The sequence below is a fragment of the Leucopleurus acutus genome, assembly GCF_964270905.1.
Source record: "Leucopleurus acutus genome assembly, chromosome: 18".
In the NCBI taxonomy this organism is placed as follows: domain Eukaryota; kingdom Metazoa; phylum Chordata; class Mammalia; order Artiodactyla; family Delphinidae; genus Leucopleurus; species Leucopleurus acutus.
The window spans coordinates 8753468-8771382 of NC_139160.1; the positions used below are offsets into that span (position 1 = coordinate 8753468).

Genomic DNA, 17915 nt, shown 5'->3' on the forward strand with positions numbered 1-17915 from the left:
CTTGATTTAGATGAAAATGTTTAAACATCATACTAGGACAATACTATTCAAAGATGCTGTTGTGACACAAAAACAAAAGAAAACCCATAACTCAAAACTCACAGAGATGCAGATTAAGACTTAATGATTAACTAAATGTGAAAACCTTATTTTCTAATTAGAAAGTAAGTATGGTTGCAGATATACCTAAAGTTACCTAATCAGGTCATTGGAATATTGCATATTCTTAGTATTTGTGTATATCTGTATAAATGTATAGGATTGTATATCTGTGTGTGTGTGTATGTATGTATAAAATGAGACTTTTTTTTTTTTTTTTTCTCCCGTCCTTTTCCCTTCTAGTAAAATGAGACTTTATTGCCGGTTGTAGGGCCACAAAATTTGGAACTTCTAGTTTGATAAATCTTAGAATATTAAATTGTGTATATGTAGTAAAATTGAGTGAGTTTCAGTTGTGTAGAGCTGGTAAAGAAAGGTTATTAGGGATTGAGTATGAATAAAAGGCTTTGAATACACTGGAATCAGTCTTGACCAGAAGAACAGGGCAAGGTTGGTGCCTCCCTACCCAAAAAATACCTAGTACTCAGGACAACCCTTTAAATGCTAAATTATGTGTTATTCAGTGTATACTATTTCTGTGAAAAAGGTTTGAGAATAGTATAAATTATATGGTTGTGTTATAAAACGTTATTAATAATGCTTCTGCTTTATATTTTAACAGGATTGGAGAAAATGTTAGAGGATTCATTTGGTAAAGTAAATAGCTGCAAAGACCATTTTGAAAAGTCAATGCCATATGTCCTAGAAGATGAAGTATGTGAAACAGTTGCAGATATCTCTGAAGAAGATAGTTTTCCAGTATGTGTTTCTAAATATAAAACAAGAAATCTCCAAAAAATAAAAACTGGCAAGACTAGGAAAAATATTTTCAATGAAACAAAAACTGATGAATATGAAGAAGCTAAAATACAAATGACAGAAAATAAACATTCGTTTGTACCTGAAATGGAGCCAAATGACAGTGATCCATTAGATTCAAATGTAATAAATCAGAAGCCCCCTGGGAATGGAACTGACAAAATCTCCAGGGAAATTGTACCATCTTCAGCCTCTGAATGGTCTCACCTAACCCTCTCGGGTCTAAATGGAACCCAGATGGAGAAAACATCCCTACTGCATATTTCTTCTTCTGACCAAAATAATTCAGAAGATGTCATAGGTACAGAGAAAGAACGTACCAACTTCATTACTTTAGAAAATTCTTTGCTGCATATTTCAAGCATATCAAAAACAGTGAAGATATTAAATGAGGAAACAGTGGTAAAAAAGAGAGATGAAGGGCAGTGTCTTGAGTCTCGTGAAGATTCCACTGTTGTGGGAAAGCAAGCACTATCTGATTCTTCTCTAATAGCTTCTCCACTTCAGGGTATCAAGAAGTCTGTATTCAGGATAAGAGAATCACCTGAAAAGACTTTCAGAGCAGATTTCTCAAGCAATATGACCGATGCAAACTTTAGAAAAGAACCAGAAGCCTCTAAAAGTGGATCGGAAGTACAAACTGTTTGCTCACAGAAAGAGGATTCTTTACATACAAGTTCAGTTGATAGTGGCAGCTGGCCAGCCACTACCAAACATACTTCTGTAGCTTTGAAGAACACAGGTTTGATATCCAGTTTGAAAAAGAAAACAAAGAAGTTCATTTATGCTATATGTGATGAAACATCTTATCAAGGACTGAAAATGCAGAAAGACCAAGAATCAGAACTAACTAACTCTTCAGTCCAATTTGAAGCAAAGCCTTTGGAAGCACCACATACATTTACAAATGTTGATTCAGGTACCTCTGTGTGTGTGTGTGTGTGTGTGTGTGTGTGTGAGTAGTGTGCCTAGTTTTATGGATGGTGACAAGTTTCTTATTTGAATATGTGAATCTCTTTCTTCAACCTTTTTAAAAAACACTTTCTGCTTTCATTCTGCAGTTTTTTCTTCTGTAGTGCTTTGGGGTTTTTTTTAAATCTGTATTTTATATTCAGTATCAGGCATTGTTGTTTAGGCCTTTGATTACCAATGTTCAGAATCATTTCATTCAAACTTGTTGGATTAATTTGCATAGTATATATATAATCATAACTCTTGAGACAGAGCATGTGATTCATAAACATCAAGAGCTTGGCTACTTAATTCCTGCTTTAATTTTCAGTATTATATGCAAGTTGGACAATTCTATAAATATGTTGTGCTATTTAATATGTATTTTCTTTAAAGCATGTAAAAAATAGAAAAAAGCTAACTGCCAGCTAAGTTTAATGTAAGGCAGTCATAAAATAGTGACTTTTTTGTTGTTATTACATAGTTTTTTTCAATATTTAGAGATTGCTTAGAGTTATTACTATATCTCTGGGTGTCAGGAATGTGCACAATGACACTCATTTTTTATTTGAGCAACAGTTTATTTACCAGTAACTATATTGTATGTTAAAAAGGTGATTTTATCTCCCTGTGTGAAGATTTGAGTGGGTGGTAGTATCTCAGTGAACAATAGGTTTGGTGGAACTGGAGTAGAGAACACTTTGAGATTTAGGTTAATTTCCAGAGAAAAATGTTTGATATTGTATATACCAGAGATAAAAACAATGAAACAGCTAATATGTAGTAGTGGTTAGTGATTAAATGAAATGAGATTAACAATTTTGACTTGTTAGTAGGAAATTCAGAGGGTCAATAAAATTAACGAAACAGAGCAGTTTAACCCATTTGCCTGACATTGGGTAATCTTTCAGGCCTTTCATGTGAAGAACCTTTTTTAAAAAGTTCATTTTGGGTTTGTTTGTTTTTTTTTCAATGTGAAAGACTGAATTAACCAAAGGAAATGGTTAGTTTTCTAATTCCTTTTCTTTGCCTTACTTTTCTAACTCCTATTACATCAATATTAGCAAAGAATTTTTTCTAATTTTATTTTCCAATAAAATTACTTTGAGTTTTACTTATGGCAGCTAGCTGCTTTCTTGAACTACTTACTAATTTTAATTGAGTTGATAAATACTATTAAAAAAACCTAGGTCCTATATATCTTTAGTTGGGAAATGTAATAAATTCAAAATAGAGAATATTTAGAATTCTTTTAAACCTGACATTCACTTCTTGCTTTTTATGTAATTCTTGTTTTAGACACTACCTTTTTAACTTAGTGGAAAATATTTAGTGAATGTGATTGATGGAACTGCAATTTCATCTTGTCACTTTGTGTCTTTATGCTTAGGTTTATTGCATTCTTCTGTTAAAAAAAACTGTTTACAGAATGATTCTGAAGAACCGGCTTTATCTGTAACCAGCTCTTTTGGGACAATTATGAGAAAATGTTCTAATAATGAAAGCAGTTCTAATAATAATAAAACAATATCTCAGGATCTTGATTATAAAGAAGCAAAAATTAATAAGGAAAAACTGCAGTCATTTATAACCACAGAAACTGGTTATGTGTCATGCTTGCAGGAAAAGCACTGTGAAGATGATCCAAAAAGCCAGAGAGTTTCAGATGTAAAGGAAAAAGTATTGCCTGCAGTATTTCACCCTGCATTGCCACATTCAGAGGAATGTAATGATACTCTCTTCCAGTCCCAGGAAAGCTTTTTACATGGCCGTGATAATACCACCATTTTAACTCGTAGCTCCAAGGATCTTCTGTCAAATCCAGTTGTGATTTCTAGAGGAAAAGAATCATATAAAATGTCAGAGAAAATAAAATCTGAGAATTGTGAAGCTGGTTTTGAATTAACCAAAAGTATTTCCATGGAAAAGAATCAAGAAACATGTGTTGTAAATGAAAATTCTAAAAAAGCTGAGCTGTTGTCACCTGAAAAATACATAACAGAAGCATCACCTTCTATGAAGGTACAATTCAACCAAAATACAAATCTCACAGTAATCCAAAAAGACCAAGAAGAAACTACTTTAATTTCAAAAATAACTGTCCCTCCAAACTCTGAAGAACTTTTCCCAGACAAAGAGAATAATTTTGTCTTTCAAACAACTACTGAAAGGAATATTCCTGTTTTAGGAAACATTAAGGAAGTTCATGAGGCAGACCTCAGTTGTTTAAGAGAAGCTGTTCCCGAGAACTCTGCCATAGTAGCATGTACAGACATAGATGACGGACAAGCAGCCAAAGTGTCGATTACAAAAGATTTTGGTTCATCAGATGTAGTCTGTGATCTTGCAGAGAAGAATAGAAATAGTGTAAAGCAACCACCAAAAATGACTCTAGGTCAAGATTCAAAGTCAGATGTCTCATTGGATATAAATATGAAATCAAACAGAAATAATGATTGCATGGGCAAATGGGCAGGACTCTCAGATTCGATTTCAAGTCACAATTTTGGACGTGGCTTCAGAACAGCTTCTAATAAAGAAATAAAGCTCTCTGAACACAACATTAAGAAAAGTAAAATGCTCTTCAAAGATATTGAAGAACATTATCCTACTAGCTTAGCCTGTGTTGAAATTGTAAATACCGTATCATTAGAAAATCAAAAGAAAGAAAGCAGACCTCATGAACTTGATTCACAGTCAGTTAATACTGTATCTGGGTATGTGCAGAGTAGTGCAGTTGTTTCTGATAGTGGAAATAGTCACACAACTCCTCTAGTTTTATCTTTAAAGGGAGACTTTAACTCAAACCATAATTTAACACCTAGCCAGAAGGCAGAAATTACAGAACTTTCTACTATATTGGAAGAATCAGGAAGTCAGTTTGAATTTACACAGTTTAGAAAACCAAGCCACATGTTACAGAGTAATCCATTTGAAATGCCTGAAAACCAGATAACTGTCTTGAATACCACTTCTGAGGAATGGAAAGATGTTGATTTTCATCTCACAATTAATGCCCCATCTCTCAGTCAGGTGGGTAGCAGCAAGAAATGTAAAGGTATAGTTGGAGGTAAGCAAAAGTTGGCTTGCTTCTCAACAACAAACTGTAACAAAAGTGCTTCTGGTTATTTAACAGATAAAAACGAAGTGGAGTTTAGGGGCTTTTATTCTGCTCGTGGTGCAAAACTGAATGTTTCTAGTGAATCATTGCAGAAAGCCATGAAACTGTTCGGTGACATTGAGAATGTTAGTGAGGAAACTCCTGCAGAAGTAGATCCAGGAAGTTTCTCTTCAAGTCAGTGTAATGATTCTGATGTTTCGATGTTTAAGGTAGAAAATTACAGCAATGATAAAAATTTAAGTGAGAAAAATAATGAATGCCAACTAACGCTACAAAATAACATTGAAATGACTACTGGCATTTTTGTCAAAGAATATACTGAAGACTACCAGAGAAATACTGAAAATGAAGATAACAAATATACTGGTTTTGTTTGTAACTTAGAATCTGATGGCAATGCTTCAAGTAAAAATGATACAGTTTATATTCATAAAGATGAAAATGGCTTGCCATGTATTGATCAACAAAACATACATCTAAAATTATCTAGCCAGTTTATGAAGGAGGGAAACATTCAAATTAAAGGTTTGTCAGATTTAACTTGTTTGGAAGTTGTGAAAGCTGAAGAAACATTTAATGTTAATATGTCAAATAAAAAAGAGTCAGCCGCTAACAAGATGAGGCAAAATATAAAAGATTTTGATGTTTTTGATTTGTCCTTTCAGACTGCAAGTGGGAAAAACATCAGAGTCTCTAAAGAGTCTTTAAATAAAGTTGTAGATTTCTTTGATGAAAAATCTGCAGAAGAACTGAATAACTTTTCAGATTCCTCAAATTCTGAATTACTCTCTGGCATAAATATCAACAAAATAGACATTTCAAGTCATGAGGAAACAGATATGGTCAAAAACAAAATATTGAAAGGAGGTGACCCAGTTGTTATTAAAAATCAAGTACTGACTCTCCAGCAGAGACCTGAATGTGAAATCAAAAAGATCATAGAACCAACCATGTTGGGTTTTCATACAGCTAGTGGGAAAAAAGTAAAAATTGCGAAGGAATCTTTGGACAAAGTGAAAAATCTTTTTGATGAAAAAAAGCAAAATAATAGTGAAATCACTAATTTCAGCCATCAAGGGGCAAAGACGCTAAAGGACAGAGAGCTATGTAAAGAAGGGCTTGAATTAGCATGTGAGACAGTTGAAATAACTGCCCCAAAGCATGAAGAAATGCAGTATTCTCTAGAGGAGAAAAGGCTTGTTTCTAAGGAGACAGGCATGCCACCCAGGTTCTTAAGTGATCATTTATACAGACAAAGTGAAAATCTCAAGATATCAAATAGTATCTCTCTGAGAGTTAAAGTACATGAAAATATAGAAGAAGAAACAAGAAAAAGTCCTATAACTTGTTATACAGATCAGTCCAGTTGTTCAGCCATTGAAAATTCAGCTTTAGCCTTTTACACAGGACGTGGTAGAAAAATTTCTGTGAGTCAGGCTTCACTATTTGAAGCCAAAAAATGGCTTAGAGAAGGAGAATTGAATAATCAACTAGAAAAAATAAATTCTGCCAAGGTTATATGTTTAAAGGAATATCCTGGAGATTGTGTAGGAAATCCTTCATGTGGAAATAGTTCAAACAGTATCATAACTGAAAATGACAAAAATCTCTCTGAAAAACAAGATTCAACTTCCTTAAGTAACAGCATGTCTAACAGCTATTCATATCATTCTGATTTTTCTCATTCCAGTGAGTTATTTAATAAGTCAGAGTATCTCTCAAAAAATAAAAGTCATAATTCTGATATTGAGTCAGTAGTGAGGAATGTCAAAGATAGAAAAAACACTAGTTTTTCTGAAATAATATCCACTGTAAGGGAAGCAAACATAAACCCACAAGCTGTAGACAAAGATAGTTGTGTTCAGAAACTTGTCACAGACTCTTCACCATGCAAAAATACAAACACAGCTGTTGAAGTGGCCATATCTGATTCAAATAATTTTGAGACAGAGCAACCTGCACTCAGTATAGCAAGTGATAAAATAGCCTTTGTTTCTCATGAAACAAAAGTGAGAGAGAGGTTTACAGACAACTTTAGGAAGGTAACTAAGCAAAACACTGAGAGTGAATCAGGCACTGGCCGAACAAAAATTGTGACACATTCTCATAAGGCATTGGGTGATTCAGAGGATATTATTTTTCCTAACTCTCCAGATAGTGAAGAGCATAGTATGCATTCACACGAGGTTTTTCCTGACATTCAAAGTGAACACCTTTTACAACATGACCAAAGTATATCTGGATTGGAGAAAGTTTCTAAAACACCACTTTGTCATATTAATTTGAAAACTTCTGATAAGTGTAAATTTAACATGGGAAAATGTCCCAAGTCAGTCTCTTCTATAAATGTTTGTGGGATTTTTAGCACAGCAAGTGGAAAATCTGTACAAGTATCAGATGCTGCCTTACAAAAGGCAAGACAGGTATTTTCTAAGACAGAAGATAGTGCTAAGCAACTCTTTCCCCAAGTATCATTTAAAAGTAATGAAGAACATTCAAACAAGTTTGCAAGAGAAGAAAATACTGTGATACATACCCCCCAAAATTTACTATCATCTGCTTTCTCTGGATTTAGTACAGCAAGTGGAAAACAGGTTCCAGTTTCTGAGAGTGCCTTTTGCAAAGTTACGGGAATGTTCGAGGAATTTGATTTAATTGGAACTGAATGTAGTCTTCAGCATTCACCTCCATCTAGACAAGATGTATCAAGGATACTTACTCTTTCTTGTATTGATAAGAGAACCTCAGAACACTCTGTAAGCTCCAAAACAGGAAAAGCCTATAATAAAGAGTTTAAATTATCAAACAACTATAACATTGAAAGTGGTTCTTCAGAAAATAATCATGCTATTAAAGCTTCTCCACATCTCTCTCAGTTTGAGCAAGACAAACAACAGTTGATGTCAGGAACCAATGTATCACACATTGATAACATTCGTCTTTTGGGTAAAGAACAAGCTTTACCTAAAAATATAAAAATGGAAATTGGGAAAATTGAAACTTTTCCTGATTTTCCTATGAAAACAAATACAGAAGTTTGTTCTCCTAACTCCAAAGATCCAGAAAAGTATTTTGAAACAGAAGCAGTAGAGATTGCCAAAGCCTTTATGGAAGATGATGAGCTGACAGATTCTGAACTTCTAAGCCACGCCAAACACTCTTATTTTACATGCCAAAAAAACAAGGAAACGGTTTTGATAAATTCGGGAATTGGAAAAAGAAGAGGAGATGCACTTTTCACAGTTGGTAAGTGTCTGTTATTTCCTGTTGGTTTCCCAATCACTTTTTAAATTAAATCCGTAATAATTCTGATATGCTAGGTTGTAGCAATTAGGATATTATACACTGAATTTATTTTTTTCAGACTTTTATGTGTAGTTTGGGAGAATGCGATTTCACTCGTGATGTCACTGAGTCTGTGTACCAAGAAGTCATTGGCTGAGTCCTGTTTACATACATACACATAGAGAGGGAGAGAGAGCGCAGAGGTTCAGACTCTGGGTCTTAAGAACTTTAAAAGTTAGTTTCTAATTATAGGTGTTGCTTAGCATTTTTTTTTCTTTTCATCCAGGAAGTGTTCTAAAATCAGTTACATTAGCAAATAGTATTCTGGTCTTAATGCCATTTGGAGTATGTTCTAATTTCTCTTTTAAATGTAGTATAACAACTTAGTTCAATTATTAGGTTAATTGGATGTTTGATTTTTTTTTTTCTGTTAGTATCTCTGTCTAGGAGTAATCTTAAATAATTGAATCTGTTGATTAGTTACAATTAAAGTAAATAAAAACTAACTCTCCAACTTTTAAGTGGATGATCTTAAATACCTAGCTACTGTTTAAAAACTCTAGACTGGTAGAGTAGTTGAGTTACCACAACTTTTCTTGTCCAGTCCCTTCACATTACGGAGAAAGACACTGAAGCCAGTGAGTTCATTCTTCCACTTGGTGCATTTTGCCCTTAAGTAATCCTGGTGGATACAGACTTGCTTAATCAAGTCTTATCCAGGTCACATTCTTTACCAAGTTTATGTTATGGGCAAAGTAGTAAGTTTATAATACTTACCTTAAACTGTTGCTGTTCTCTAGTGCAAAATTCTGAGGTGCAGATGCTTAACGATATTCATAATTCTTTCATGGAAAATAATGGCTTTATTTATAGGACCCCGTTTTGTTCATGTGTGTACTAAAGTGGGTTGGCCTTATGCTTAGGAATAAAAACAACTCAGACTTCTACTAAATGTTCTCAACAACATCACTGTTTCATTTCCCTCACTTCTGTTAGATATCAATATATATAGTTTAATCAGCTTCTGGTTACTTGAATAGTACAGGTTCTTGTCAAGCAATTAAGTCACTTTATAATCTAACATTGATAAAGACTTGCATGGACATTTTTATTTATTAAATTCTTCAAGTTTGCTTTCTTTAATAAAACGTCAATTCCTAATAGCCTGTGGTTTGTGGTTTATCTCCACCTTGACTCTGTATGCAATTCAGGTTTCCAATAAAACTTGATTTATACTTTTAAAAAAGCATCAAAGAGCAAAGTATCTGTTAACACATTATCTCAGGATGACATGGAAATGCATAACAAATTATGGTTTAAGTTTACTGTCAACCTTTGTAGAGTTTTTAAATAAGAAGTACATATTGGCTTCCCTGGTGGCACAGTGGTTGAGAGTCCGCTTGCTGATGCAAGGAACACAGGTTCGTGCCCTGGTCCCGGAAGATCCCACATGCCGCAGAGCGGCTGGGCCTGTGAGCCATGGCCGCTGAGCCTGGGCGTCTGGAGCCTGTGCTCCGCAATGGGAGAGGCCACAACAGTGAGAGGCCCGTGTATCGCAAAAAATAAATAAATAAATAAAAAAGAAGTACATATTACTTTTGGTAATACTTGGATGTAATTTTGGTAATTTAAAATCTTTTTTCCTACTCACTGACTCTAATTCAAGGACCTATATCATAAATTCCTTCTTGAGTGTAATGCAAAAAAAAAAAGTTTACTTGAAATTTTGTTTGTCCTTATTGCCAGTAAACCTAGGGTTACTAAATGGCAGCTTATTAAAAAATAGCTTATCTGTGATATCTGGTAACACCTGTTTATCCCTGGACCCTATTAAATAGTGGTATTTTAAATGGTGAAAAAATAATAGAAATTAAATTGATGTTGAAAAATTAATTTTCTCTTTCAAAATAGAATTTTCACTAGTTAGCATATTGTAGAAGTCAGTATTTTAGTTTTAAAAAAATGGACTATAGGCTTTTTTTAAAAAAATTTGATATTATTTGTTTTAAAAACATGTATGGAAATTTCCTTTTAGGAGAACCCCCAATCAAAAGAAACTTGTTGAATGAATTTGACAGGATAATAGAAAATCAAGGAAAATACTTAAAGGCTTCAAAAAGCACTCCAGATGGTAAAATTTGCTTTTTATCCATATCTTTTTCTATAGTTACTATACTTAGTATTCTTTAAGTTATTTTTCTTTGGGTATGTAGGTAATTGGGCACGCCTTTACAGTGTGGTTTGTTAAAGCTTACATCTTGCCTTGTTTTGTTATGTGAGCTTTTCCTTCATAATACCTAGTATAATGTGGAGGTTCTCCATAATTGAGAAATGTGAAATGATAACAAAATAATGACTTTTAAAATAAAAAGCTGTAAGAATTTAGTAAGAACTTAGTAAAATACTTTAAGCTCAGGTTCTAGAATCTAGTTGATTTCATAATATTTACATGAATCAGTTATTTAATTGAAAAACAGTGACTTTCAAATTATGTTATTTCTTACACATTTATTAGATGGGATTCTTCAGCAAGGAAGAGCTTTCCCTTAACAACTGGGGATGAACTCTATAGTTCCTCCTAAAAAGGCAGGGTAAATATTGAATTCTTTCCCTTTACTTACCAATTTTCAGAGTAAAGAGTAGTTGGTGTAGTAATCACTACTAATGGTAGTAAAGGAATTTTTTTCTTAGTTGAGTAAAACTGATTTCTTAGATTTTTATTTATAATGTATATATAAAGTTTAAAAGAACACATTATAAGTAATGTATTTCTTTACAAAAGAAAACATTTTTTGATGCTCAAATCATTTCAAATTTGAAAGTGGAAACCTTTTCAAGTATTTCCTAAGAGTTTTTTTTTTAATATGCTTTAATTAACCTTTGAACACTTTCTTGCTTTTTATTTTCACAAAAAGAGTTCTTAGGGAGTCGTTGTAATTCCCTGCCCCAGTTCTAGAATCCTTAGAATCTACAAAGATCCTTCCAGTGGTTAATATTTTTTAAAAAACAAAATTTGAATGCTAACTATGCTCATAGCTGCTGGTGTATTTTTTATTAATGCTGCATTCTTGGTTTCTAATAACATTAACATATTTACTTATTTGCTTTATCTTCCAGCCATGGTTCTCAAACTTTTTGATCTCAAGATCTCTTTATATTCTTAAAAATGATTGAGGATCCCAAAGAGCATTTGGTTGTGTGGATTATATCTATTTATATTTACCATATTCAACATTAAAACTGAGAAATTTTAATATTTATAAATATTAAATATTGTGCATTGGTCAGTTTGAAAATATTAGTTCAGAGTTATGCAGCTCTTCCAAACGTTGACACATTTTATTATACAATCTTAAACAATTACTTTTGTTAATGTCACCACTGATCTAATCTGAAAATTTAGTATTGGGAAATTGTCAAGCTAACAGCCAGATACAAGCGTTCCAAAATTGTCATTTTGTTTAAAAGCTTGAATTTTACAATTCAGTTTGTTTGGCAGCAAATACTCTCACTTGTTTTTTTGTAGTGATAAGCTCATTTCATTCATTTTTGAAGAAATATCTGCTGCATACCCAAGTCTGAAAGATTGTGATTTGTTGGTTATTCTTTCAAGTAAAAATGGAATTCTTTGGGACAAAAATGATTAGTGCAGTTCACATAAAGTGCATTTCCTCAAGACAATTATTGCACTAAAGTATGCAGCAGGACATACCAGCAGTGCTAATGTCAACACAGTGAGAAAGATATATATAACTTCTTCTCCTCCTCCTTCTTTTCCTTTTTCAACTTCTTCTTCTCCTTCTTCTTCTTCTTATTATATGATTATTATTACAATAGTTTGACAACTTGGATCCCCTTTAAGGGTTGTGGGTTCCTCCCACCCAGGGTTCCATGGATCACTTTGAGAATCACTGTCTTACAGTATATGTATAATAGCTTCAAGTTTACAATACCAGTGTTAATAAATACCAATAATAAAACTACTAAGGGAAATTTAAGAATTCTTTGCAGTTTTTGTCCTAAGAATATATATCATTAAAAATGTGTAGTCAAAGTTCTGTGTTCAAATGCCACTCAAAATAATTATTTTGTTTGCAGTTAACAATTTAATAATTAGGTTAGATTCGTTAGTTTTCAGTTTTAGGGTTTGCTTTTTCTTTTTTAATTTTATATTTGAATAAATAGAATGTTTACATAGTTCATTCATCAAAACTACAAAAAGGTTTACTTGGAGAAGCCTGATTTTGATCGCCATCTCCTCTACACTGTTCACCACCTTCCTCACTATCTTGGTAACTATTTTAAATGGTTTTTGGTCTGTCCTTTTAGGGTTTCTTTTTGTGAAAATAAGTAAATATGTGTATATATGTTCTCATTACGTTTCTTTCTTACTCAAAAGGTATCAGTATGCATATGGTTTTGTACCTTCTTTGTTTGTTGTTTACTTTAGAATTTATCTGGAGATCATGCCTTAATGAGTATCAAGAGATCGTCCTCGTTCTTTCTTGTGGTTGTATAGTACTTGATCATGTCGCTGTATCAGTGTATTCTGGTTTATTCAACCAATCCCGTCCCTACTAATGGACTAGTTTTGAAGATTTAAGAAGTACAAGTTACCTGCTGAGAATGAATAATATCTACAGTTTAGCTTGTCAACCTTCATAAAACTTTTAAATATTATATTTGCATTGGCAATTCACTAACACATTTGAGTTATGATTAACATCAGCTGACTAAATTTATACTGATTTCTTATATATGTTTGCACTGTGAGTTATTTGGTATTCATCATTATCAATTTGTGAATCAAATTTTTGATGGTTATTAACTAAGCATTCATTATATGCATTGAAAAATTTTAAATGTATAATTTTCTCACATTTTTGTGTAAATATTTACAATAATGTGTAATGAACATAGGAAATAAAATCTCCCATTAGATTTTCATTAATACATAATGTAAAAGACATTTCATTAATACATAATGTAAAATAATATTTTTCTAGGCACAATGAAAGATAGAAGATTGTTTATGCATCACATTTCTTTAGAGCCAGTTACCTGTGGACCCTCTTGGTAAGACATGTTTAATTTTTTTGTTTTAATTCTACTAATATAGTATAGGAAAAATGTGGGGTTTTTAAATAAATATTTCTAGAAATGCTGGCTCTAACATACAGTACAGACATTAACACTTCCCCTTTTTGAAAGCCTGCATCAGGATTAAATAATTCTGTACTTTGGTAGTACTTTATAGTGCTGTGCATATTATTATGTCATTTTTAATAACTTTGTAAAGTAGAAAAACAGATTTATTGCAATTTTGTGGATAAGGTACTGAGGTTGAGAGAGATTACGGAAATTACTCAAAACCAATTAATAAAAGTGGCCTATATTATATCTCAATTATATTAGTGGAAGTGAAAGAAAAATTAAAGATGGCATATGTTGAAAATATGCTTTTATCTCTCCTCCCTCTCAAAACCCTATTAGTTACTAAGAGAATTTTTTTTAATGTATAAATCTGTAAGTACAGTGTTGTTTCAGAAGAAACAACAAAATTTTAGAAGCTAAAAATCATAAATGATTTAGAAAGACATAGAAAGCTAAAACCTGACATTAGAGCAAGCAGAGAAGCTATTCAGTTTCCCCTAAAGAACCTGAGAAAGACTCAAATTGGCAGCAACATGTAATTCTGAAGGTGAGGTAGAAAATAGGAAGATTAGTTGAAAATCTGTTTAAGAGACATCTACATCCCCTCCCCCACTGCAGGCAGGCAATTATCCCTCTTCTGTCAAAAGACCAGAAGGTCATTCTCTGGAGAAGATGAATTGGAGGGATTCTGAATTGGGGATGGGGTTGGGGGAAGATTCTGAAAAGAGAGATAAAGTAAAAATCTGGATGTCGAGTAGTGAGACTCCCTAGCCTCCTTCCCACACTTGGCTCCCAGAGGCTGGCAGCCAGGCCTCTAGGCGGAAGACTAGACGATTGTTTCTGTGGGTAACAGGAATAGAAAAGACTAAAAATACTGACAGTTGTGGTTACTTAAGTTAAACCGCATACCAGATCACCAGACAGTGAAGCCAACAACTGACAAGCCCACCAGCACACAGCTTCCAGTCAGTTCTTCAGTGCTTCACACTTAAATGAGAATAGATAATCAAGGATCACTAGTCATTGGAAGAAAGCCTCTGGGAAAGATAGTATCCAAAGTACAAAAACCAAAGGACAGAAAAGGAACTTAGAGGAAATAGACCATGCAACAAGAAGAAAACTTCAAAAAAAGTACTAATATTTTCAGGAAAGAGAACATATTGCATCTGTAAAATAAGAACAAGTTGCTGTAAGAAGAGCTCTTGGAAATTAAAAATATGATGGCACAAATAAATTAACTCAGTAGAAGAAATAGAAGATAAAAGTTATGAAAACTCCCAGAATATAGTGCAAAAAAGAAGAGGAGATGAAAAAAGAATGAAAGGTAATTTTAAGTCAGTCCTGTGGCTCTAACATCTGAAGATTTGGACTTTGAGAAAGAAGTAACAGAGGAGAAATACAAGTTTTCAAAGAAATAATTTAAGATATTTTATCAGTACAGAAGGACATGAGTTTCCTTGATTAAAAGGACCCTCTGAGTAAGCACATGAATAAAAATGACCTGTACTAAAGTATATCCTTGTGAAATTTTAGAAAATCAGGTTTCAAATGAAGTTTCCAGAGTCATAATGGTATGAGTCCTCTCATCATTAACAGTGGAAGCTAGAAGGTTATAGATTACAGAGCAATGCCTTTAAAATTCTGAAAGAAAATGATTTTCAACCTAGAATTCTACCACTGACCAAAATATCAGATAAGTGTGAGGATAGACATTTTTCAGATGTAAAGTATCAAAAGGTTTGTCTCCCACACACTTTTCTCAGGGAGCTAACTAAAGTCCATAAATCAGAAGGAGGAAGATATAGGATTTAAGAAACAGGAATTCAACATAGGAGAAAGTAAAGGGAATCATCAGGATTATACAGAAGGGGGAGATCCCAGAATTACAGCTGTGTGGCTAAACCTAGACAGGTACCCAGACCATTTTGGTAGAATAAAGCCCTGGGAGAGTTTGCCTACCAGAAAAAGATTAAAGCAGAATCTGAAGTATTTTAATGTATTAAGAAACTTCTTGGTAAAGATGGTGAATTGAGCATACTCACCTACTTTAATTGCCTCTCAAATTTTTACCAAAACAACCATGAAGGAATTCATACATACACACATACACACACACACACACGTCCCCTCCCCAAAGACAGGGAGAATGGGAGAGGAGAGACCACAGTGACTACATTGTTCAGAGCATACATACAGGAGAAAACTGATTTGAAAGTGGTAGTGGGGAGAGGAGAGAACCAACCATTTTACACTAAAGAAGCCTCAGAAGCTCAGGAACTGGTGAATCTTCAGAATTGGGTGGTGAGGGACTTCCCTTGTGGCACAGTGGTTAAGAATCTGCCTGCCAGTGCAGGGGACATGGGTTTGAGCCCTGGTCTGGGAAGATCCTACATGGCGTGGAACAGCTATGCCCATGCGCCACAACTACTGAGCTTGCACTCTAGAGCCCGCAAGCTACAACTACTGAAGCCTGCGCTCCTAGAGCCCATGCTCCGCAACAATAGAAGTTACTACAATGAGAAGCCTGTGCACCGCAATGAAGAGTAGCCCCTGCTCGCCCCAACTAGAGAAAGCCCGCACACAGCAGCGAAGACCCAACACAGCCAAAAATAAATAAATTAAGAAAAAAAAGAAAGAAAAAATAATTGTGTGGTGAAGAAGGAGCCAAAGTAAGGGTATATAGGTTGAAAATCTATTTAAGATGCCGTCAAATCCCCTCCTTCACTCCATGAAGCTGGGCACTACCTCTTATGCAGTCTAACAAAAGACTAGAGGTTAACTGTCCAGGGAGGGTACAATACAGGGTTTCTTTATTGAACACACTAGGCACAGTGGAAGGCAGGAGTAATATACTGAAGGCAAGGGGATCAGGTTAATGTGTGCACACGGAATGTTGGGGGGCTCTCCTCCCCAGGTCTTCTTCCCCCACTCAGCTTCCAGAATGCTGGTAGCTAAGTTTCCACTATTAGAAGCTTCCAGTTAATCTATGGTGTTGCTTACAATCAGTAACGGTGTACCAAAGGCTTCCAGACAGCTCTGTGATCCCCGATGCTTAAATATGAACAGACAACCAAAGATTACCAAACATCACAAAAACCAAAAATGAAATAACCAAAAATCAAACTAATGAAAATAACTTAGAAGAAACACTATTCAAGGAGCAGAATGAAAAGAGAATTATATGTATAAAGCTGAGAGTTTGGGTGTGAATGAATGATAGGTACATAGAAAAGCAGCAGAGTTTTAAAAAAATAATAACCCAGTGGAAAGCAAAAGTTGTAAAGATAGGAATTACAATGAGAATGTACTACATATTAATACCACATATACTTTTTACTAATATAACACACTCAGCTGTAAAAAGTATTTAGTCATAATATAAATGTGAAATATTGACAGAATCGAATATATAACTTGGGAAGATGAGGAAAGGAGAGAGAGAAAGAGTGTTTGGTAAAGTGGAAGTGGTCTTGTGGGAGCTAAATCTTCATTCTCCATGGTGGCTCTTCAATAGAAAAAAGCCCAGAAGAAGCAGTTACTGAGGTGTCACTTATAGATAATGGATGTGAATAGCACAGAAGCATCTCAAATTGTAGACAGCAGTTGTAAAATCTTTTCTAATAGTAAATTTTTAAGCCCAAACATATGGTTTAAATTGCATTAATGTTATCTTTTCAAAAATAACTACTTGTGACATTGTTGAAAAAGGCATCGAACTGTATTCTGGAATATATTTTTCAGCAGGCAACTAATATACATGTTTTGAATATAGAAATCCAGGTGATTTTTAAAATTTTCATTTTCAAAAGTAGGTTGTAATATTAAAAATAAAGTAAATGCTTACTTATCTACATATTACCTTAATTTACTCATATGATGGGAAAATAGTTTTATGCATTTAACAAACAGGTATTAAGCACCTTTTCGAAGTATCTAATTTATACTGTGTTGATAGATGAAAAGATACGTAAGTCCAAGTCAGATTGCTTGTCTTGGAGCCAGGCATGAAAAGAATTATTGTGCTATAAATACTAAAATGAATATAATAAAGTGATGTGAGAGCACAGAAAAATTGGCAGCTTAATTATGTGACAGAAGTTTAATAGGAAAAGTACTTTAGATGGAATGTAAAGAATGCTGGTTAAAGAGGGCATTCCAAATCTGGAAACAGTAAGAAGTTGTGTGACTTTCATCATGGGATTTGGCAGGCTGGGGGTGGGCTGAGGATGAGGAAACACAAAGAAATGGAGAGAGTAGGACCAAGAAGGAAGCCTCCTGTATGTCATTTCTGACAAGTCGAAACCTGGATAGGCGATACTTTGTCTTTGGAAGTTTAAGAAGAGACGTGACGTAACCAGATTCGTGTTTTAGAAACAGACCAGAGAGAAAAGGTTGCAAGGAGATTAGTAAGGAACTAAAGGCCTTAGTTTAGTTAGTACATGTGGTAGAGAGCAGAGAGTGAGTGGAAGACAGATTCAAGATTTGG

At 33.9% G+C, this 17915-nt stretch overlaps 1 protein-coding gene across 1 annotated transcript in view; it reads left to right on the forward strand.

Moving 5' to 3' along the window:
- The window catches only part of BRCA2 (BRCA2 DNA repair associated), a 53400-nt gene that overhangs the window by 11515 nt on the left and 23970 nt on the right, over window positions 1–17915 (forward strand). Inside the window, exons 10-13 of the mRNA XM_082859348.1 lie at window positions 722–1837; window positions 3260–8236; window positions 10311–10406; window positions 13282–13351. Of these exons, the coding sequence (XP_082715474.1) occupies window positions 722–1837; window positions 3260–8236; window positions 10311–10406; window positions 13282–13351 (6259 nt within the window). The remainder of the gene's footprint in view (window positions 1–721; window positions 1838–3259; window positions 8237–10310; window positions 10407–13281; window positions 13352–17915) is intronic.